The sequence below is a fragment of the Plasmodium yoelii genome, assembly GCF_900002385.2.
Source record: "Plasmodium yoelii strain 17X genome assembly, chromosome: 7".
Classification (NCBI taxonomy): domain Eukaryota; phylum Apicomplexa; class Aconoidasida; order Haemosporida; family Plasmodiidae; genus Plasmodium; species Plasmodium yoelii.
The window spans coordinates 521,202-546,173 of NC_036179.2; the positions used below are offsets into that span (position 1 = coordinate 521,202).

The 24,972-nt window shown below is 21.2% G+C and overlaps 7 protein-coding genes across 7 annotated transcripts; 2 read left to right on the plus strand and 5 right to left on the minus strand.

The window, feature by feature from the left end:
* Positions 1-617: 617 nt before the first annotated feature.
* On the minus strand, positions 618-2,387 carry PY17X_0709400 (pre-mRNA cleavage complex II protein; the record flags this gene model as incomplete). The annotated part of the gene is made up of 1 exon (XM_719420.1): positions 618-2,387. The coding sequence occupies one exon, from the start codon at positions 2,385-2,387 to the stop codon at positions 618-620; it is 1,770 nt and encodes a 589-aa protein (XP_724513.1).
* Positions 2,388-3,334: 947 nt separating this feature from the next.
* PY17X_0709500 (ribosomal RNA small subunit methyltransferase NEP1, putative) lies at positions 3,335-4,033 on the plus strand (the record flags this gene model as incomplete). The annotated part of the gene is made up of 1 exon (XM_022955509.1): positions 3,335-4,033. One exon carries the CDS (start codon positions 3,335-3,337, stop codon positions 4,031-4,033), a length of 699 nt encoding a protein of 232 aa, XP_022811778.1.
* Positions 4,034-5,176: 1,143 nt separating this feature from the next.
* PY17X_0709600 (conserved Plasmodium protein, unknown function) lies at positions 5,177-6,047 on the minus strand (the record flags this gene model as incomplete). The annotated part of the gene is made up of 2 exons (XM_022955510.1): positions 5,177-5,455; positions 5,973-6,047. The coding sequence occupies 2 exons, from the start codon at positions 6,045-6,047 to the stop codon at positions 5,177-5,179; spliced, it is 354 nt and encodes a 117-aa protein (XP_022811779.1).
* Positions 6,048-9,341: 3,294 nt separating this feature from the next.
* Positions 9,342-12,025, plus strand: PY17X_0709700 (ATP-dependent RNA helicase DHX36, putative; the record flags this gene model as incomplete). Its single annotated transcript, XM_022955511.1, has 3 exons — positions 9,342-10,577; positions 10,716-11,009; positions 11,150-12,025. 3 exons carry the CDS (start codon positions 9,342-9,344, stop codon positions 12,023-12,025), a joined length of 2,406 nt encoding a protein of 801 aa, XP_022811780.1.
* Positions 12,026-12,250: 225 nt separating this feature from the next.
* PY17X_0709800 (conserved protein, unknown function) lies at positions 12,251-12,916 on the minus strand (the record flags this gene model as incomplete). Its single annotated transcript, XM_718784.2, has 1 exon — positions 12,251-12,916. The coding sequence occupies one exon, from the start codon at positions 12,914-12,916 to the stop codon at positions 12,251-12,253; it is 666 nt and encodes a 221-aa protein (XP_723877.1).
* Positions 12,917-14,834: 1,918 nt separating this feature from the next.
* Positions 14,835-17,425, minus strand: PY17X_0709900 (uncharacterized protein; the record flags this gene model as incomplete). Its single annotated transcript, XM_721333.1, has 2 exons — positions 14,835-15,376; positions 15,562-17,425. The coding sequence occupies 2 exons, from the start codon at positions 17,423-17,425 to the stop codon at positions 14,835-14,837; spliced, it is 2,406 nt and encodes an 801-aa protein (XP_726426.1).
* A 3,210-nt stretch (positions 17,426-20,635) lies between these two features.
* On the minus strand, positions 20,636-22,750 carry PY17X_0710000 (conserved Plasmodium protein, unknown function; the record flags this gene model as incomplete). Its single annotated transcript, XM_022955512.1, has 5 exons — positions 20,636-20,716; positions 20,866-20,990; positions 21,172-21,242; positions 21,370-21,472; positions 21,595-22,750. 5 exons carry the CDS (start codon positions 22,748-22,750, stop codon positions 20,636-20,638), a joined length of 1,536 nt encoding a protein of 511 aa, XP_022811781.1.
* Positions 22,751-24,972: the final 2,222 nt, after the last annotated feature.

Genomic DNA, 24,972 nt, shown 5'->3' on the forward strand with positions numbered 1-24,972 from the left:
TTTTTCTCCAAAAATTAAACACCATTATTATGTAAAAAAAATGCTTGCCATTTTTACAAAATTTTTTTTTTTCTTTTTTTTTTTCTTTTTTTTTTTCTTTTTTTTTTTTTCTTTTCAAAAAAGGGTACATTTAAAAGTGAAAAATGAATTGTATAGAATATCATATGTTTCGATTTTAAATATATTGTCACATTATTATAATAGCTAAAACGACAAAATTAAAAATATATATGCAACACTTTATACACATTATTGAATATATCATCATCTAGTTTTCATAAATAAAAATCTAAATAACTTGAAAATTTTTATTTTATTTTATTTTATTTTATTGATATATTCAAAAATCGAATAAAGCTCAAGTTTTTTTTTTTTAAAAGTTTGCTACACAATAATAAGTTTAACTCCAAAGAGAGATAGAATTTTTTTTTTATTTGGTTTCAAATAGTTACATAAAAATTAAAACAGAAAAAATAACGAAAAAAAAATAAAAGAACGGTAGAAAAAATAATAGGAAAGAATATTTTGGAACAAATGTTGCCCTATAAAAGAAGGGAACATAATGTGTTATAATTCATAAAAAAAAAAAAAAAAAAAAAAAAATTTATTTATTTTGTTTAAAACCTAATATGTTTCATATTTCCTGGGATAATAAAATATGGTGGTATATTTTTTGTTGTTATAGAAACTGGACATAAAATATCAATAAAAAAATCATTGGTTATTTGGTCAGTATTTTTATCAGTTTCTTCAATATTATCATAATCTTTATCTTTATCTTCATTTTTTTGGTTATCATTATCTATTTCTATTTTTCTTACATTCTGTACATGTGCAAAACCGGCTATATTTATAAGATGAACATAATTTATTTTTTTAGAATAAGATATACCTAAAATACAATTCATTAAATTTTTTATATTTCCATTATAGCTAGTTACATGAACATTTTCTCTTTTTATATTTTTCCAATCTGCAGGTAAAGCAGATAAAGGTACTGCTAATTTTGTATCTAATCGAACAAAATTTGTTTGGTTATATTTAATTGTTATAATATGACATTTTTTATATATTGCATTATTAACATTTATATTTTTATAAAAATAATCATAAAACCATAAGTTTCTACAATATCGTACTCTACTATTATCAGATGGTATAACACCTTCATATTTGGGCATTTCGATTATTTCAATTTTATTAACATCATCATTATTTTCATCATCATTATTTTCATCATCATTATTTTCATCATCGTTATTTTTTGCATCATCATTATTTTTTGCATCATCATTATTTTTTTCAAATTTTATATCTTCTTCTTTTTCATTATACTTGATATTTTTACTTGATTTATATAATCCCAAATTATTGTATTTTTTTTTTTCTAAATTTTTACAATTTTCCAAACTGCTTTCTTTTTCTTCTTTATCATAACATTCTTTTAAAGAATAATGTAAAAATGAATTATCAATAATAACAACTATATTTATATTATATATATCGATTAAATTTTTTACAATCTTAATATCAGCTTCAGATGGTACATTTAAAATAAACCCAGAAGAATAAATAATTTCTTGTTCAGAATTATTTTTTAAATTTCCTGAATAATAATTTAAGTTATTTAACAACATTAAATATATACAACTACTAATACATTCATTAATATGATAATACAAATTTATATCATCTAATATGTCTAAATAACCAAAAAAATAATCTAATGCGTATCTATAACGATTATTTGGAATGTTATTTGGAGTGTTATTTGGAGTGATGTTTGGGCCATTATTTTTCCTTTCATTATTATCATAAATAAAACAACTCATAATTCCAGGACCTCTATTTATATCAATTTTATCACAATTACCTTTTGGGTCACCTTCTATATAAATAGGTTTAAAACCTGATTTGAATGCATAATTTAACAAAAGCATAGAAACAGAACTTTTTCCAGAATTATTATTTCCTGTTATTAATACTCTGGGTCCAATTTTTTTTTTTTTTTTTGCTAAATTTCTATAAGCATCTAAAACATAAGATAAAGATAAATATTCTTTTATTGTAGAATTTTTACTTTCATATTCTTGTAATGTTTTTCCTTTTATTTGAATTATACATCCAGTAAAGGTATATATAGAAAACTTTTCATTGTATCCAAAATAATAATCTTTATCAATAACTAATTCTTTTCCAAATATTTCAGCTACACACATTTGCGTATTTTTATCATCATTATTATTATTACTCCCTTGAATTGGCAATATTCGAATTTTTATACATTCCTCATTTTCTTCGTTTTTTAATGGTTTTTCAAGGGTAACTATCCGAAGTTCTCTATACATTTTCAAATGATAAATTCTGGTATTATTTGCATTCTCCATATTTTTTTATTCTATAAAATCGTCTTTATTTTTTTTTTTTTATCTTCCAAAGAAAACTTCTACAATTACTCACTTATTGCGTAAAATATTTTATGGAAAAAAAAAAAATCCATGAGCATGTTCATATTATTTTTACCCTGATAAAAACATCTATTTGCATCGTACATAACTTTTTGAAAAATTACCTGAATGTTCATACAAATTGTGTTTTTTTTTTTTTTTTCAGTTTGACAGCAATAAAAAAGGCGGGAAGGAAAAGGAAAAATTGGTTGCTCTACTCTTCGCAGATCAATAAGGGGTAAAAATTGGTTTATAATTTTTTTCTTTTCACCTATTTATTTCTTTTTTTTTCATTTCGTCCTTATTCCAAAATATAAATTTTACCTTAAAGATACATACATGTACGTGTCATAATTTTTTGTTAGAAAAATTATCCCATTTAATATGGCTATTAAAAGTGTTATAATTTATGCACGTTCAGAAAATTTATATCTATATATAACGGATATAATGGTGTTTTTTTTCTCGGTCGCCTTTGATGATTTACTTAAAAATGAAATTAAAATGTTATTATTATTGTTTACTTTTTTTATAATACCATTTTTTTTCATTTTTTTATTATATTTTTTCATTTTTTTTTATTACATTTTTTCATTATTTTTTTTATTATAATTTTTCATTGAGATTAATTTCATCGCCACCATTGTGGAGTTATAAAGATGATATCAAAAAATACATAAATCAGAATATATTACAAAAGCCACTCCAACTGATACCCTATATATATATATATATATTTTTATTTTTTATAACATTGATATTTATTTATTTTACCAGCATATATATATTCTATGCTTATATACATGCAAAATCATGCTTAGCCTCAAAACTTTCAGTAATATTTGTTAACAGCGAAAAAAAAAAAAAAATAAATAAATAAAATAAATATGGAACCAAACGACGATAATATTATACACTTTTCGGAAGATAATAACAAAACAGAGAAACAAAAAATAATAATAATATTAGAGGGTGCTTGCTTACAATTGATCGAAATAAAACCATATATATATGAATTAGCTAATAATACAAAACATAAAAATATATTATTAAAAGGAAAAAATGAAGACAATATAAAAAATTATAGACCCGATATTTTACATCAATGTTTAATACATTTATTAGAAAGTCCATTAAATAAATATGGAATGTTACAAATATATATAAAAACACATGATAACCAATTATTTTATGTTTCCCCGCATTTAAAAATACCTAAAACATATGATCAATTTGAATCATTAATGGTCACTTTTTTAAGAAAATATAAAATTAAAGCAAATGAAAAAAATATATATTTATTAAAAATTATAAAAAATGATTATAATAATATTTTACCAATTAATGGAAAAAAAATAGCTTTGTCATTAAAAGGTGAAAAGGTTAATTTACCTGACTATGTTCAGAATTTTAAAGATGAAAAAATTCCTATAACATTTTTTATAGGAGCTGTAGCATATTCTAACCCAACTATGAATTTAGATATTATTGATCAAAGTATAAGTATTTCGGAATTTAGTTTGAGTGCTGCCACTTGTTGCTCTTCGATATGTTCTGAGTTTGAAAACTTATGGAAATTATTCTGAACAGTGTACAGAAAAATCTAATAAATATATATGTACATGCATAAATAAAGTACGAAAATTAAATCATTTCAGACATTTTTTTTTTTTTTTTTTTTAAATTATTCCTTTTAATATTATTTGAGTTGAGGAATTACCTACTATTTGGATATACCTCGTTTTAAATATATATTACAATTTGTTTCATAGATTAAATTATTTTCTTTTTTATGTACAATTGCACACAGATTTGTGCATACATTTTTTACTAATTTTTTTGTATATATATAGTTGTAATTATATCCATGCTTATATATATGTGTGTGTTGGAAATTGTCTAACAGCACACAAAATTTTAATTTAAAATTATTGAATAATATTTGCTTTTTATTTAGAAATTAAAAAAATAAAAAAGTTAAAGTGATGTCTAATTTAAATATATCAAAACGTAGCATTATAAAATAAAATAATAATATTCGAAGCTACATACATATAATGGTCATAATATATATAAAGAAAAGAGAAAAAAAAAAAAAAAAAAAACATAACTTCAAGATTTCTACATATACCAAAATGAAAATTATATATAACAATATTATACGTGTCATACGCATATATATATATATGTGTATAATATACATATAAGGAATGACATACTTGGGAAGCAAACAAACTTTCCTTTTTTCTTCTTCCGCCTCGTGCCTGACTTGGTCATAATTTTATTGAATATATATTTCCACAGCATTTACAACATTTGCAATTTTTACAATTTTTTTTTTTTATATAAAATGAAAAATATATATAAATATATATATATATATATTATATACATATAAATTTTAACGGCACTAAAAAAGCATCTTTTTCATAAAAAAAAATGTTTTAATAAAATAGAAATGCAAAAGTAAAACGAAGAAAAAAAAATTATATATATTTTGGGAATTTCAATTTTTTTTATTTTAAATATAAGTCCAATTAAAAAAAATAAAATAAAGAATGAAAAAAAAAAAGAGAGTAAATGATAATAGACTAAAGGATAGAAAGAATTGTAAGAATAAAACACATACACATGGAGTCTTCATATATATATATATACAATTAGTATACTATAAAACATATATATATATTTTTTTTTATAATTTTAAAATAAAAGATAGTAAGACAAAATTATGTTTTTTTTTTTGGAAAATATCTCCATAGCCATGAGAAAATACCTGGTTGTTGGCTAGTTGCATTGTTATCCTTATTTTTTTTATCAGAATTAACTTTTGTTTTATCAGTTGTATTTGGTGTTACTTCTTTTTTATTTGCATCTTTTTCATTAGAATTCGTAGTCTCATTTTCTATTTTTTTTTGAGGAGAAATAATATTTTCATCGGGTTTTTTAGGTGGCACCTTATTTGGTGTTTTTGTAATTACTGTTTTTTTGACAGGTTGATAAAATTCCTGAAAAGTGGAAAAAAAAACAGATAATGCATAATACATGATAAATAATAGATAATGCATAATGCATAATAAATAATGCATAATAGATGACAGACCACACGAAACAAACTTAATAAAATACGCAATAAACACAAGTGATGCAAAGCAATAACATTCCTAGTTTTATATTTTCTATTTTATAATTTTATAATTTTCTATTTTTCATTTTTCATAGCATATAATACATCCTAACAAATAGCCAAATGCAGGATGCTATTTATATAAAACAAGAAATTTATGCACAATTCACTAAGTATAAGAAAATTACAACATTTTTAAATAACTCGCTTAGACATACAAATGCGAAGCGATATTATTCACATTTTATTATATGTATGTATATAGCATATATATGTATATGTGAAATACGTATGCATAAACAAATTATTGTCAAGATAATGTAAGAGTCCTAAGTATAAAAAATATTGAGAGCATACAAAACAATCGAATATGCAATATGTATGCATGTATATATTACTTCTTCTTTAGAACTTGGCTTCTTCAATTTTATGTTTGGATTGCTGGTTGTAGGCGGTTTATTTACTTTCGTCATTTTTTCTCAATTATTATTTTTTTTTTTTTTTTTTAGAACAATATATTTTTTGTTTGTATACTTTTTATTATTTTCATGTATTCAAAAGATATATATTTTATATTAATATTGGAATTTTGGGGATTATGTCACATATATATGACCAAATTATTATTTTTAAAAAATACAAAGAAATAAAATATTTCAAAGACAAAAAAAATATATATAATATATCAAAAGGGTATATTTTATTATATTACTTTTTTTTTTTTTTTTTTTATCATTCTTTCATATAACTTAATTAGAAAAAAAAAAAAAAAAAAAATAATATAAATAATAAAATATATATATATATAAAAAAGAGTCTGAAAATATGTATATTTTGTTCACCATATATAATAATAATAATAATAAAAAAATATAAAATATATTTTAACAAAATTCACATATATTTTTTTTAGAAAAAACAAAAAATTAATAAGTATTAATATTAATATAAAACTACCTAGTTTTAAATAAATTCGTATTTCTTTATCTATAATATAATACGCGCATAATAAATATTATATGTATATATAACAAATATATAATAATAATACTATTTATTACTTTCGCTTTTTATATTATTTATATACATAATATATATTATATATATATAATCTTCTCGCTATTTTGTAAAAAAAAATTATACAAATAAAAAAAAACGCTATATATGGAATTCTATTATTATTATTATATGTACGTAATAATATATATTTTAGCAATAAAATGTTATATACGATATATTAATAATATATAATTTTTTTTAGCGCATTTTATTATATAATAATAATTATAGTGCCATTCATTATTTATTATTAAATTTGATTTATACGTTTTTTGTATGAGAAATTATTATATATATGTATATATATATAATACATGTACAAAATATATGCAATATATACTTTTTATATGAAAGAAGGCCATTTTAAATAATGTACATTATTAGTATTCTTACAATAACATTTTACGATTTATTTATTATATGCATTATTTTTATCAAGTGCTTGAATAAAAAAAAAAAAAAAAAAAAAAACTAAACTAAAAATGATTGTTGCATATATTTACTAAATGCAATTATAATAAGAAAGATTAGCACTAAAAACAATTATAATAATAATGGTTAGATTTAATATAAAATCAAATAATTATAATTTTTAATTCAAATTTTTTTTTATTAATCTAAATTCAATGCATTTTAATTTAACTCCCATTTATTTTAAATAGTACATATAATATATATTAAATAAAATAAAAAAAATTATTTAATTGTTTCGTACATAAATATATATATATACATACATACATACCCTTTGTACTTTTTACAAATATTCTATTTCTTTGTTAAACTTTTTTTTTAGTTACAATTTTATAATACTGATAAAAATTTTAATTACATATGATTTCTTCGTGCCCACCAAATTTAATCCATTTTACCATAACCATATAACAATTGTACAAATATATGTACATGTACATGTACACGTACATAATTTATATGACATATGTATAATATTGGCAGAACCTGCTTCGATAAGATAATAAGGCCTATTCGTTTTTTTTCAGATTCTTATAATAAAAATGCAGAAAAACGGTTTGTAACAAATATAATATTTTAAAACTAATAAATATTATTACTATTTACATAGTAATGAAACATTTAACTACGAGTATATTATATATACGCAATTTATTTCGATCCTTTTTTTTTAATTTATATTGCCAAATTGTTGAACTTTGTATAGTGTTGCTTAATACATTCTTGACACAAAAGGTTAGTTCCGTAAAAACCATTTAATCACAATCTTCTATATAATAATTTTAAGGTATAAATATTATTTTTACAAAAATAGTAATTAAATGGTACCTCAACAATTTTTTTTAAAAATTATTGCCGTTCATAATTTTTTTACGTCAAATTTATTTTTTAATTCTTATTTTATTACCGTGTTCAGAAAAAAAAAAAAAAAATTACACACACTAATTAAAATTGTGTTTATTTTAAATATAAATAATATTCAAATATATATATTTTATTATTTAAAAAAAAATATAAATATAATTCCTATTTTTAGATACAATAAAAGTAACTAGTTCTTTTAATAAAAATTTACATATATAATAATGCTCCTTTGATTTACCAATCAAATTATAAATAAAAGTCCTATATTATTGGTACATACATTTTTACATTTTTTTCTGAACATTTTTCGCTGTCTTTTGTCATTATATATATTACCACCCTAGTATTTACAACTATAGTTATTTTTTTAAATCCCATATTGTCCGTTTCAATGTTTTAAAAAATAAAATAACAAAAAGCAATAACTATAATATGGTGTAGATATTTTGTTTCCATATATAAATTGTTAGACGAAATAGTTGTAATAAAAAAATATAAATTATAGATAAAAGCATAAAATTATTAAACAAATCTGAATTCAACTTTTTGGTAAATATTATGGAAAAGGTTATAAAAATTGTAAAAATAAATAAAAGAAATGGTAAATTCAAAACAATTTTTTTTTTTTTTTAAATTATTAAATCTGTTAACGCATTTTTCAAAATTAAATTGTATTATTCGTTAATACCACCTATTTTATTCGATTTATGTTTTTGTCCATTCATTTATAACTACAATTTTTTATTTTTTTATTAAAAAAAAGAAAATATACAAATACATTTCTTTTTATTATTTGAAACTTATTTTAATTATAAACATAAGGTAACTGAAAAATTTAGTATAAAAAAATGGTGTGTCAAATAAAACAAATTCCTATTTGTATATAATATGGCTAGCATATATATATATTACTCTATTGTTGTATTTTTTGCATTTTTACCAGTTCAAAAATGTATAAATTTCTTATAACATTTTTTTTACGGAATATATAATTATATATTTCATATGTTTATGATATTTTTAAACTATCTAAAATCGGTACATATATAAATATATTTTTTATGGCGAGCACAATAATAATTTTATACTCATTAGTAAAAAAAAAAAAAAAAAAAAAAAGAAGGAAAATAAACAAATATATGTAGAAAAATAAACAAATATATGTAGAAAAATGTTGAATAATGAAATTTTTAGTTAGTATATAATATTGCTTGTTCATAAATATCAAAAAAATAAAAAGTAGAATAAAAAAAATGTAAAAATACAATTTTGTGGAACAAGTCATATCGCTATTTATAATGTGGGTTAAAAAAAAAAAAAAAAAAAACTGATGATATATATGTTGTTGATTTGAAATTTTTTTTTTTAAGATGAAAGATTTACCAATATTAAGATATAAAAATGAAATAAAAGAAAAATTAAAAAATAATAACCTTATAGTTATAAAAGGAGAAACAGGATGTGGAAAAACAACTCAAGTACCACAAATAATAAATGAATTATATTTTGACAAAAAAGAAAAAGATGATATAGATGAAAAAAATAATCAAAATGATTCTCAAAAAATTCTTGTGTCTTTGCCAAGAAGAGTTGCTACAATAACAGTGGCAGAGCGTGTATCAAAAGAAATGGGAAGAGGAAATGTTGGTGAATATGTGGGTTATAGTATACGATTTAAAAATGTTTGTTCAAAAAAAACAAAAATAAAATTCGTAACAGATGGAATATTAATAAGAGAAATAATGGGAGATCCATTATTAAAAAATTATAAATTTATTATTTTAGATGAAATACATGAAAGATCTATAAGAACAGATGTATTACTAGGATATATTAAAATATTATTAGAAAAAAGAAAAAATTTAAAAATTATTCTTATGTCAGCTACTTTTGATATAAATATTTTTAATAATTTTTTAGGAAATCCTCCAATTATATCTATTCCTCATAAAATTCATAAAATTTCAATTTTTTATCCAAAAAATGTAATAGAGGATTATTTATTGTCTATTGTATGTACAATTTTACAAATACATTTTGAAAATTCCTATATCAAAAAAAATATGAACAGTTCAGAATATTATGAACATGACGACCTGAAAAGTGCAGATCAGGAGTTATGTGATAATACAAATATTTCTAAAAATATAAATAATCTTAACACACAAACTTCTCACTTTGTAAATGAATGTCATGAAAATTATAATAATATAATCGGAGACATTTTAGTATTTTTGCCTGGGCAAGAAGAAATCGAAATGGTTAATATAATGCTTAAGGAAAAGCTAAAAATTATTTACAAAGGAATATTATTAAAAAAGTTAATAAATGGCAAAAAAGGTGCAAAAGTGAATGCTGCTGCTGCTGACGATGCTAACAATGCTGCTGCTGACGATGCTGACGATGCTGACGATATCATAACCAAATTTAACTATGCAATGGGGTCGCTTGATGACAATCCTATTGGTGATATATCGTTCCATTTTGGTGATATTGAAATAATTCCAGATAAAATATATACCATGAAAATATTACAGTTATATTCTTCCCTACCTAATAAAAAACAAAAAATGATTTTTGATCCTGTCCCTCCTAATACACGAAAGGTAACCCTCCCCCTTCCCAGTTTGGCCCTAATTTGGCCACTTTATCTTGGCCCTAATCTGGCCACTTGCTATTTTCCGCTAATTTTCTGCTAATTTTCGCTCATTTTCCGCTCATTTTTTTGCTTGGGTGACATGCAGGTAATCCTCAGCACGAACATTGCCGAAACGTCAGTGACAATTCCTAACATAAAATATGTAATAGATAGTGGTAAAGCAAAGGTAAAATTTTTTGATGAAAAAAAAGGATGTAGTGTTTTAAAAATTACAAAAATAAGCAAAGACTCTGCAATTCAACGAAGTGGGAGAGCAGGAAGAGAAGGGCCAGGAAAAGTTTATAGAATATACACAAAAGAAGAATATGAAAATATGAAAGCTTTTTTAATACCTGAAATATTTAGATCAGATCTTACACAAATATATTTGGAACTAAAAGTATGTCATATTATTTATGAGCAAAAATGCGCATCTTCATTGCTACACGTTTTATTATGTTGTATTATATTATATATTATTTTTTATTTTATTTTATTTTATTTTTTATTTTTAATTTTTTTTTTTTTTTTTGTTACCAGGCAATGAATATAAAAAACCCACTAAACTTTAACTTTCCAGAAAACCCCAAAAAAGAATTTTTTATTCACTCAGCAAAAATGCTATTTAAAATAAAAGCAATAGATGTAAATAACAATTTGACAGAATTAGGAAAACAGATATCTATGCTCCCTATTAGTCCCATTTATGGAAATATGTTGTTATCATCTGTTTCTTTTAATTGTGTTGATGAGATGGCTACACTAATTGCACTTTTAAATTGTGATAGTATTTTTTTAAATTTTAATTTTTATGAAGAAACTGAACAAGTAAATAATAATAGTTTGACAAAAATGGCTAGTAAAGATGAAAATGATGATGAAATAAAAATAAGTGACAAAAATAAAATAATTAATATTTCGAGAAAAAAATTAATACATCCAGATGGAGATCATCTAACAATAATACATGTTTTTTATTTATGGGAACAAGAAATAACAAATAGTGGAAAAAAACAATTTTGTAATATTTATGGATTAAATAATGAAGTTTTAATAAATGTACAAAAAATTAAGAAACAATTATTAGAAATCTTATCAAATAAAATGGGAATAAAAATAAATAAAAAATTACATATGCATAAATGGGATAATATTATGATGTCTTTATGCAAATCTTGTTATTTTAATGTTGCAAAAAATATATCAAATTCTTCTCTTTTTATGAATTTAGTAACTAAAACAAAATTACGAATACACCCTTCTTCTACTCTTTTTAATTCCTCTAACAAACCTTCATTTATTTTTTATTCTGATATTGTTCAAACAAAAAAATTATATGCACGTGTCGTCACAAAAGTCAACCCTGAATGGCTCATCAAGTATGTTCCCAAAAGTTTTCAGATATCTAAAGATTAGAAGCACGGCTACCACACCATGTTGGTAAGGAAAGGAGGAGGCACACCTTCAAATGTTTTTTTTTTTTTTTTTTTTTTCAATTTTAAACTTTGAAAAGTTTTAATTTAGTGAGCATTCGAATGCATTGCTGCACTTTCACCTTAAAATGCGCAAGTTGGTTAAAATAATAAATTTCAAAAAAAAATGGTTAAGGTTAAATATGAATAAAGGTTCTTTTTAATTATATTACCAACAAAATTTATCACGACCACTTTTTACCCGTTCATCTAACTTTTGTTCATTTGTTAAATTTCCCTTAATTTTTTTATCAACAAGTTTATAAGACCATAATCCAACTTTTTGTCGTATTTTTATAACATCATGTTTAGGTTTATCTTTTAATACTTTTGCATATTTTAATGTTTCATTATCACTATAACTTTCACTATTACTTATATTTCCATCTTTTTTTTTTTTTTTTTTTTTTTCATTTAAGCTAGCTACTTTTTTATTTATATAATATTTACATGCTGTACATATATCATTGGAAAATTCTTCATCGACAAGTACAGTTTTATTACTTAATATAGATGTTACAGTTTTTTTTTCAATTTGCAAACTATTCGGATTTTTTAAAATTATTTGATATCCAATTTTTAATTCGTCTATAAATTTTGTATCAAATCCTTGTATCGTATTTTTAATTGTTACTATTCTTCCAGTTCCATTTATTATATCATCATCTTTTTCATTTATTTTTTTTTTTTCCTCATTTTGTTCTATTCCTTTATTTATTTCATCCTTATATTTTTTGTCTGTATTATCATTACTTTTTTTGCTTTTACTTATTTTTTTTATTTTTTTTTTCAATTTTAATTTCCCTCCAACAAAATTACTACTACGTTGATCCATTTCTTCGCTTTTTTTTGTTCACATTTATAACTTTTTTTTAAATCATTGTACCATTAATTTGTTAAAATGTTTAATAGGCCATATGTATGTATGCATATATATATATATTTATTTTTTTTTTATTTTTTATTTTTTTATTTTTTTTTCCAAACAAAATATATTAAAAAAAAAGGACGGAATACTAAATTAATTTAATATACATATTGGTGGCGGTATCAGAATGGGAAATACATTTTTTTCACCCCTACTGCAATATTTTTACGCAAATATATATTTTGTAAGTTATTTATGATATAATATATTTATTCGACTTTTTTTATGCATATTAATTTGGTCAGTATTAATTTGGTCAGCTTTTTTATACATTAATTTTGTCAGCCTTTTTATGCTATTAATTGTCAGCCTGTTTAAAGTTTTTTTGCTCAATTAGGGACCAACATATACACATTGTATGTATGGAGACTTCTTTAATGTTTCCCCTATAAACAGTTTTATGTACATTTTTTATCAAAAATATTATAAACTGTTAAAATAAAAATGCTAAGAATATATATTATTTTTGTAATAAAAATTGGAATCGAGAGTTAAAATAATATCCAGTTTAATTAGCCCTTTTTTAAGAAATATTATAAAAAATTGGACAATTAAATAGCTATAATTATTTAGTCATAATTTATTGAAATAAAAAAAACTAATTTATTCTTGTTCATAAAATAAGTACATGTATATATGTAGATCTAAATATGTGTAGTTTGTAACCCTATATTTTTTACTTAGAAATTTATATTTTCATTGTTAATTAAAAGTATTTTAAATTGTAGTCTTTAAGATGAGGCTTAAACTTTGCACATGAACACGCAAACATATAAATACTCATTTGTACATATTTATCCATATGTATTATGTACATTGGCTATATATACATAAATCCAAACAATTAAATTCTGAATTGTTCATATAATAAACAAATTAATTTAAAATATAATAATAATAATACATTCGAAATAGCTGTAAAACACATGCACAAGTCATGTCTAGCCATTATATATATATATCCGAAAAAATAGCATAAAAAAAATGCACACACAATATATATGCACTTTTTCTATATAAATAATAAAATATTTTGGCTAGTATATCAATGGTATGACGGAAAAATAAAAAGCAAATGGCATAACCAAAACACATGTGCAATTTAAAAATTATAAATGCATAAATATATATATCCATGAACAATAAAATCAAGACAATTGAAACGGAAAAAAAAAAAAAAATATATATTAGTGATTTGTGTATGTACATAGTAATGCAAATCTGCTCATTTACAATATTCATAGATTTATATATCTTCATCTCATATCGTATAATTATTATCTACGCATTTGAAATGAGTTCCAATAGCTTATAATAAAAGGCTTCCTACTCAATATATATATATATATGATAGGAATGAAAAAAAAAAATTACAAATTGTTCATAATATAAATTTTTATGAGCATACAAAAAAATAGTATAGCATAATATAGTGTAAAATAAAATAAAATAATATAGTATAGCATAATAAAGATAGCGATATTGTATGTATAGGAAATGATTAGGACACCTGGGTATATGAATTTACAGAAATAAAAATGTGCAAATATTATGAGCAAAATAAAGAATTAAAAATTTTGTAAAAATTACTCGATATGGCTCCAATCATTTCTTTTTAAATTACCTTCTTTATGAAATCGGTTTCAAAAATAATAAATAAAAAATATTGCATTATCATCTATCAAAGTGTTGAAGAAAAAACACTTAACCAGTTTGTCTCCTATTCGGGGCCACCATTGGCATTAACATATATGCAGTATGCATTCACATACATATATGCAGTATGCATGCACATACATATATGCAGTATGCATGTATATATACCTTACCCGGCCAAATTAACTTTGTTTGGATATAATTGATTAAAATGATCTAATGTCATATCTATATATTGCGTTACTTCACCTAGTTTATGTTTCCTTATTTCGGAGGGTATTAATATTTTTCTTTCCTCAACAGTATAATGTAATAATTCTTCTTTTGTAAAATTAAAGCAATTTGTAATATATGGCAATGTATAGTTAGTTTTATCCGAACCAGTATTAGTATTAAAAACTTTAAAATTTCGAATATCATCAAAATAATTATGTAATAATGCACTACATAATTTTATCCTTTTTTTTGGATTAAATTGTAATAACTTATCTAATAAATCTATGCTTTCTTTAGAAGAATTATTACTTATTAATTTATTTAATGTAATTGGTTTTATATTTGGAAATTTTACATTCTTATATACACTTCGAAATGAAAGAAAATCTTCATCATTTGGCGTTCCTAATATTTTTATAATTTCCACTAATTGATCCGATGCGCAATCTCCGAGAAATAAGGGTTTTCCCAATATCAACTCTCCCATTACACATCCTGCAAAATTTTTAAAATATAAAATATAAAATATAAAAAAGTAACAAATGGAACAAATTTATAGGCAATGCAAAATGTAGTATTAAGACAATGCAACGTATAGTATTAAGACAATGCAAAATGCAGCATCAATGACAATGCATAAACACATTTATGATTCATTTCGAATTTGTTAACTAACATACCTATCGACCATGTATCAATGGCATGACTATAATAATTTGATCCGAATAATAATTCAGGTGCTCTATAATATCTTGAACATACATAACTTAAATATTTATAATTTTCTTTTAATTTTGTAGATGTATTGAAATCACATAATTTTATATATTTATATACAACACTGTTCATATATATTTTATCCAAATTATTTTCATCATAAATATTATCTAATTCATCATTATCTAAATTCGTTATTTCATTTTTTTCTTTTATATCTTTACAACTATCTATACAATTTTTATCCACATCTGATAAAGGTAATGTTTCTTTTTGTTCATTACTAAATGTATTTGTTTGATTCACTTTAAAAGAAACTACCAAATCAGTTTTACTTCTCTTTAAAGATTTTTTTAAATTATTTTTATTCGAATTATCTACATAATCAGAATGATCATTATTATTATTTTTATCTGTATATGTATTACTAAAACTCATTGATCGTTTTTCCCTAACATGTTTAATTGTTGAATTTTTTTTTTTTTCACTTAACAGAGATATAGGGGTACTACAACAATTATAATAACCATTTTCTTTATTTGTTTTTTTTATATCATTATCTTCATTAATAGAATTAAAATTTGAAATATAATTTTTGTGATATTTTTCACCACCTTTATTTAATGGTGCATTCGAATTATTTACTACATACTCATTATTATTACAATCGTTATTTACTATCGCATTCTTTTCATTCACATTATTATTTTCATCCAAATTCTTGTTCATATTTCTTTTATTCATAATACATTTAAACTTAACCGAATTGTGAATACACACTACACATTTTTTATTTTTTTGGTTTTCATTTTCATGACTATTATTAGGATTATCATTGGGTTTGTTTAAAAAAATTAAGATATTTTGTGGTTTTATATCTCTGTGTGTAATGCAAAGACTATGCAAATATAATGTTGCTCGAATTAACTGATACAAATATATCTTAACTTGATTTTCATTAAAAAAACTTTTTTTAATATAATCACTTAAATTATGACAAGAACATATATTATTAATATTTTCTTGTAACATATTTATGTTAAAATTGTTTATTATATTCCCATAATTATTTAAACAATCGTTTTCACTTTTAACATTATTATTATTTGAAGAATTTATTTCTTTTTCGCTATTATTATAGCTATTTTCATCAATATTTTTTTCGTTGCATTTATTTTCTGACTTGTTCATATTATTATAATTGGGGTCATGTGTGTTGTTCATGCAATTTTCATCACATTTGTTCATTTGTAATTTTTCGAGGTTTTCCGTATTTTCTGATTCATTAATTGAGTTTATATTATTGTTATTAACACATTTTGTGTTTTCCTCCGAATCAATAAAATTTGTACAATCATTCTTTAATTTTATATTATTATCTTTGTCATTTTTAATATATTTCGAATTATTTATATTTTTATAAGTTTTATTAACATGTTCAGAATTTTTTATAGTTATATAATAAAGTGAAGTAGCTAAATCCGTATTTCCATATTCCATAACCATATGTACATATATTCCACCATTAGGACATGATGTATAAAAAGCATGCTTTAGTTTTACAATATTTGGATGTTTTAATTTTTTCATAATTTCAATTTCTTTAAAATATTTTGCACTTTTTTGATATGTTTGTTTTAATGCTACCACATTCCCATTTTCAAGGCAGTCAGCTTTGTACACTACACCATATACTCCATTTCCAATTATATGAGAAATTTTATATGTTAAATTTTTGTTATTATTTTTTAAATTTTCATCATCAAAATATATATTTATATAGTCATTTAATATCTCATTTTCCTTGTATATTTTTATTAAATCCATTTTTTGTACATATACGATATGTGTGTGTGTGTGTGTGTGTGCGAGAGAGAGAGAAAGAGAAAGAGAGAGAGAATGTGTGTGTGATATATAGTTGTGAGTTTAAAAATAAAATAAATGATGATAATAATAAAAAAACAAAACAAAATAAAACAAAGGGTGTAATAATAAAGCAGTTATATTATGAAAAAAAAAAAATTAAATACAATAAAAAATAACAACTTTTGGACAGTAAAAAATATGAACATACATATATAAAAAATGAAAAAGATGATGGGGAAAAGAATTAAACAATCTATATATCTATTATGCTTTTATTACATTTTAAACAAATGGAAAAGTATAATAAATGCTCATTATAATTAACTAACAAATAAGCGCAAGCATGTCACAACGTTGTATATATATACATATATATATATATATATATAACATTTTGCAATGCATATTAATTCATAATAAATAAAAACACTTATTATAATTTCAGAGATTTAATGTATATACTTATTACAAAATTTAGTGATAAAAATTATGTGAAAAAAAAATATAGCTATAAGGAGAATAATTAAACAAAATTACAAGATGCTTTTAAAAATAGAATAACAAACATTTAACTGTAGTATTCTATACCATATCAAATCTTGTATATGTTTTTTTGTCCCCCTTTATTTTATCTCTTTTCGCTATATTTTTACTTTTTTTGTTTCTTTAAACATAAATTAAAAAAGTCGGCATCATTTAAAATACATTATTTTTGACCTAGGCTTCTGTTTATAATTTTCATTCATAAAAATATTACACAGACTATATAATGTATATGCGTGTATACACTAATTCCATAATAGTTTTTGCATCATTATTGTTATTTAATTTTTCCCATTTTCATCTTTTTCCAATATGTTTCTTTTTTTCTTTTATTATCATTATTTTTTTTTTTATTTGCAAATGCAATTATTATTTAAAAAGAAAAAATTACAAAAAAATACATAAATAAAAATACAAAAAAATCATAATACATGAAATAATATTCCGATTATTTAATAATCACGATATATTTGGATATAACTATTTATGTGTACTATGTGTATGCATATATAACAGTTATATACATACAAGATGTAATCACACATTTATTCTTAAGTTTCATAAAAATATATATATCATAAAAAAAAAAAAAAAAAAAAAAAAAAAATGTTAAATCATTATTTGTAGAAAAATTTATTCGTATATTTATAAAATAATTTTTTATTTTTGGTGATAAATTTTTTAAAAAGTTGTAATAAAAGAGAGAAAAAAAAAATGAATGAAAAAATAAAGAAAAATTGCTTATTCTAACCAAATATAAATTAAAAAATTTAATTAAAAATTTATAAAAAAATAAAATAAAATTTATTAACTAGTATTATAAAAATGTGACAAAAATTAATATAGCACAAATAATTTTGTATATACAACTAAACAATATATAGTGATGTATATATTTTGTGAAAAAGACATTTTATTAAAATTAAGAAAGCAAAAAAACAAATAAAGATAACCATTTAAAATATATTTATGGAGAAAAAATATATCTTTATTTTTTCCAAGGCACTATAAAACACGAAATCGAGAAAATTAATAATAAAAGTTATGTATACACATGTATATATAAATACGCATGCATATATTATGTATTGTATTTTTGTTAGCTAAAATAATAATTCTATATGTATTGTATAATTAAAACTTTATAGGGATAAACATTAAATTATTTTATATATAGTTAACATATAATAAAAATAACATTATTCATATATAGTAAATATTTACATGTTTTTATCTATATATATAAAATATAGACATATGTATATATTGCATGCATAATATATGAATTAGTCTATATTTTTAATATCAAAAAAACGATACACCTTATTTGAATTATATGGAAATATAAACTAGTTATTAAATTAAGATAATGAAAAAAAAAATAATAAAAAAAAGAAATATGTATTTTTTTATTCAGCTAGCTTTTTGGTCATATATTTTCTTCAGAAAATAGCTTTATGATAAATTATTGTATGAACGTTCAGAAAATATTTATCATACATATGAATTTATGTATATTTATACCAAATAAAAATTAATACGCTGTATACTTTAATATTCATCTTTCTTATATAAAAATAAGTTGGTTCCCCTTTCATGGATATAAAATCGAACAAATTTAAAATGGTTTGAAAAAATTAAAAGCCTAAATAACGAACTTGTTCTTTCACAACTATCTATATGCACACACACAATAAAGCTAAAATAGAAAAATAACCTACTTCATAATCACAAAAAAATATTGCACATTATGATAACTACTAAAGTGCATATGTCTACCTTTTTTATATATTGAAATGAATGAAAAAGAACATGCATACATGCATACATATATATATATATATATATATATATATATATATATAGAGAGAGAGAGAGATAGAGAGAGCTACGGTTTCTTATGTACAATAATAAAAAAACAAAGATATATAGTCTTTGCTTTTCAATGCCACATATATTATCCACAGTTTCAAAATTAAGGATTCATATTAGTGTAAAACTATTTTAGAAAAGGATAAAAAGTCTTTTATTTTTTTTTTAAATTAAAAAAATGAAAAAATAAACTATAATATATTTGTTCCCTTGAACAAATTTAATATATAAATAAAAAATATAATTAAAAATTAAGAAACAAAAAATGAAGGTAAGGTGATAAATTGAAATATTTATAGCTCATGAGAAAAAAATTATTAAGACTATGACAGACAATTTTTTTTTAAAAAAATTAAAAATAAGTCTTATGCAAAAAAAATGAAAACAAATTGGATATTATAGCTAAAATTAAAATATAAAAATTTAATAATGTAAAAGAACATTCTTTTACATTTAAATAACTAAAAATCTCCAAATTATATTTCATTTCATTTTTTTTTTTTTTTTTTTTTTAATGAAAAACTATTAGTATAATTTTCGTGACTTAACACTTTTCCAACATCAACAAAATGCTTCAATATTTCCAAATGATAATTCCATTTAAAAAATAAAACAATTTTAGAAAAAAATTGCATATCATAAAATTATGTGTAGTGCCATTATTATCTCATTTTTTTAACAATTTAACGATATCGAAATTTTAAAATATGAAAAACAATGATATCTTTTACATTCCTGTTCATACAATTGTTATTCTCAATTCTGTTTTAATTCGTAAAATGTTTTTGCTAAATACTTTCCTCTGTCTTTAGCAAACATTGCAAATGTGAGTTGCTCCTAAAAAATTTAATTCAATATAAAAAATATGAAAATGATAAATGTGATAAAACAAGGAAAAGTAGTAAAACCAATATACATATACATGCATATATTCAAAATGTGCAAACGGAATCAATATGTTATTCTACATTCAATTTATTCCTAACCCTTAATATTTCTTTGCTTGAAACATGTAATGTTTTTATATTTTTGGTAAACTTCTTTTTCATAATTCCACTTAATAAAAAGAACACTAACAGTGTGACGTTTATCAAAATATATGAATTTTCCCCTATGTATAAAAAAAAAATAAAAAATAAATAATGATAAAATGTGAATAAATAATGATAAATAAAATGTGAATAAACATGAATAATATCAAAATAATGAGCGTTAATTTTAGATATTTCACTTTGGATAAATAATAATCATCATATATTTTTTTTCATATGAACCAACTATATTATACTTACAACTATTGAGAACTGATCCTGTGTTTATGACATAATTTTTGTAGAAGTTGCTATCAGAGATATCCAAATAGCTGTAGCAAATAAAATAACAAAATAAATAATATACATAATATACATAACAAAATGAAACGTTTTTATATTCATGCAAAAAAAATTATAGTAAACACATCAAATACATTTAGTCACTATTTGTTATACTTGACAATAACATTCTTGTAATAATTGTGGACAGAAAGTTGGGTAAAAAGGAAGAAAAAGAACAAGGTTAATACAATAAATTGTATTATTGTGTGTTTTATTCCTAAAAAAAAAAATAATAATAAAAATAATGAATTAGCTAGCCAAATATGTTAAAAATTATGAACAAGTTAGGCAAATTTGAACAAACTGATTTAAGTTGTATATAAAATTTGATAAAATTACTTTCTCTTTTTAAGGTTGATTTGTGAGCACTTCTTTCCCCATCTGTTTTAAGAATATCCAAAATTTTGTTAATAATACAATCACAATCACTAATTAGGCAATATAAATCTTTTTCCAATTTTTTAAAAAATAATTTTTTTATTTCATAAATAATATCATTAATTCTGTTTACAATACACAGATTATCATTGTTCTGTGAATTTTCAAATAAATATCTTCCATTTCTTGCACCATATATATAAATAGGTAATAGATCAATGTTAGAACGAATATTAATTTTACTAGCCAAACATTGGGTAGTTTGACATAATAATTTTATTCTGTCTTGTTCATATTTTATTTCATCAATTTTTGAGAAAATAAAAAGAATTTTTTCCATATGTTTTTCATATATTTCTTTAATAATTAAAAGTAAGCGATTACTTAATGATTTTCCTGATGAATCAAAAAATACTAAAATAATGTCAACATAATCAGCTAGATCATATATAATACTATTAATATCATAATCAACTTTATTCATTATATCTTTTAAACCTGGTGTGTCGATAAAATCGATATTTTTTATTTCTGGATTTTTGCACACAAACATTTTTGTACATAAATTATTTTTAAAATTTCGATTTCTACTTGATATTTGTTTTAAAAAATCAAATGTTTTTATTGTAATATCACCATTAAATTCAGATATATAATTTCCACTTGTAATAAGTGTAAAATGATTTGTTTCAAATTCGTAACCTGTTTTTTGAATATTTTCTTGTAAAAACCAATTTATAAATGTACTTTTTCCTGATGATGAATTGCCTATAATTAAAACTCGTACTTTTTTTGATATAGTTTTATTAACATTTAAAAATAAACCTTTAGCTACATTTTTTATATTTAATTTATCAAGTCCTTTATTATTCATAACAATATTTCCATTATATAATTCTTTTATTTCACTTATAATATCATCATAAATATTTAATCTTTCATTCATATTATCACATATTTTTCTATCAAAATTTTCTTTTGGATCATTAAAGCTATCCTTATTATTACCAATTTCTGAATGGTCAGAATATTCTGTTAATTTCTCATTCCGACACATAGGCTCTTTACTCTTATAATGTTCTGAATTTATAGTAGTCTCGCTCGGCATGCTCTGCATTTTAACACTCACAAGTATGTAACAGGTAAAAAAGTGGATACACACTAATAAATATGAATATGTCAGGTAAAAAAGTGGATACACACTAATAGATATGAATATGACAGGTAAAAAAGTGGATACACACTAATAAATATGAATATGACAGGTAAAAAAGTGGATACACACTAATAAATATGAAATTCAAGTAAACTATTTAATAATTTTATATACTGTCTATATATATATGTGTGCAAATGCTAAATTATTAGCAAATATTTATATATATCCGGATATAAAACAATATAAATATATAAATAACACAAGTAGACTCAATTTCGATGTAAATATATACTAGTGTAATATGCAATATTCTGCATATATGAAAATAACTGGATATATGAAAATAACTGGATATATGAAAATAACTGGATATATATTGTTTTACTCTATAAAGGTTTATACCACTTAAGCAACAAACTTTATTTGTAACATATTTATATTTTTGCAGCCAAACATTTCTGAATTGTCTCATGAAATATATGAATAAATAATATAAAAATTGTAATAAAATAATTAAAATGAAATATATAATGAAGAAAAAATTGAGTAATACATTATGTATTTTTTTTTTATAAATATCATGATTAACTATTTTTGTTTTTTTTCCTCTTTTTTTTTTCCTCTTTTTTTTCCTCTTTTTTTTTCCTCTTTTTTTTTTGTTACTCACAAAGGAAGCTATAATAGAAAATAATGAAATGTATATTTTATTAAAAAAAATAAAAAATTAATAAAATTAATTTGGGAAATATAATCGTAAAAAAGGGCAGTGAAGTAGGGATACAAATGGAAAGGGAAAGAAAAGTGAGAAATAAAAGAAAAAGAAAAAAAAGAAATAAAAGAAATGAGAACGAAATGAGAACGAAATGAGAACGAAACGAAAACGAAACGAAAACGAAATGAAACAATTAAAAAGGCGAAAAAGAGGGATAAATATAAAAAAAAAAAAAAAATTATGTTATTGAAAATATAAAATAAAAATGAAATTAAAAAGAGTAATAATGAATTGTGTATACTCAGATATTGAATATTTACACATTTCTCTTAAAAAAAAAAAAAAAAAAAATTAAATTTTTAATATAATAATAATATATAGAGAAAATTATATTAATAATTAATATATTGTTCTAAGGGTACATATTTGCAACCTTATTTTTTTGTAAAAATATATAATTATAATATACATGCATACATACATACATTATTAATATTATTGTTTTATATAAATATCACTAAGTTTTATTATTTTAATATATAATCATATGTCTAAGACATGGATATAAATTATTTATTAAGTTTAAATATGTGTGTAAAAATGTATTTTTGATTTTCCTTTGTTTCCCAAATAACTCAAGTTTCAAAATTATTATTTTATTATGTGCGTACAAACTTGCTATTTTTGCCTAACACAATACAAAATGGGGAATGCAAAATAAAAATAAAAATGTAAGTGTAAAATGCAAGTGTAAGTGTAAAATGTAAATGTAAGTGTAAAATGCAAGTGTAAGTGTAAAATGCAAAATAAAAATGCAAAATGCATACCCTGTGAATGAGAAAAAAATGCCAATTCTGATTCTCTTACTTGTAACATTTTAATTCCTTCTTAAATATATAACTTATATTTTTTTTGTACATTTATTAAATATCATATATTATAAAAGTTCTTTAATTCAGTGTGCAAAATTTAATGTTATTTGTAACACAATTTTTCAAATTATACAACACATACATTTCTCTTAATTTAGTATATACTTATTCATAAAAAAAAAAAAAAAAATAAAGTAAAAAATAAAGCAAAAAATAACGTAAAAAATAAAGCAAAAAATAACGTAAAAAATAACGTAAAAAATAACGTAAAAAATTAAGTAAAAAATATATATATATAATGTGTGTATATATTTATAATTTTCTCGTAAGTTAAAAATAAAACATTTTTTTTAAGTTATAAAAATACACCCAAATAAAAAATTATATATTCTCACTATTTATGGAAATAAAAAACAATATCTTAAGGTTTATTTAGGAACAAATAAATTGTATATATATTGAATTAGTATCATTCGAGCCCTATTTGGTATTTACTAATTTGAATATAAATAACATACTTAATTATAAGGGAAAAAATATAAAAAAAATAGAAAAAAAATAGAAAAAAAATAAGCATATGGTTGTACCCCTTACAA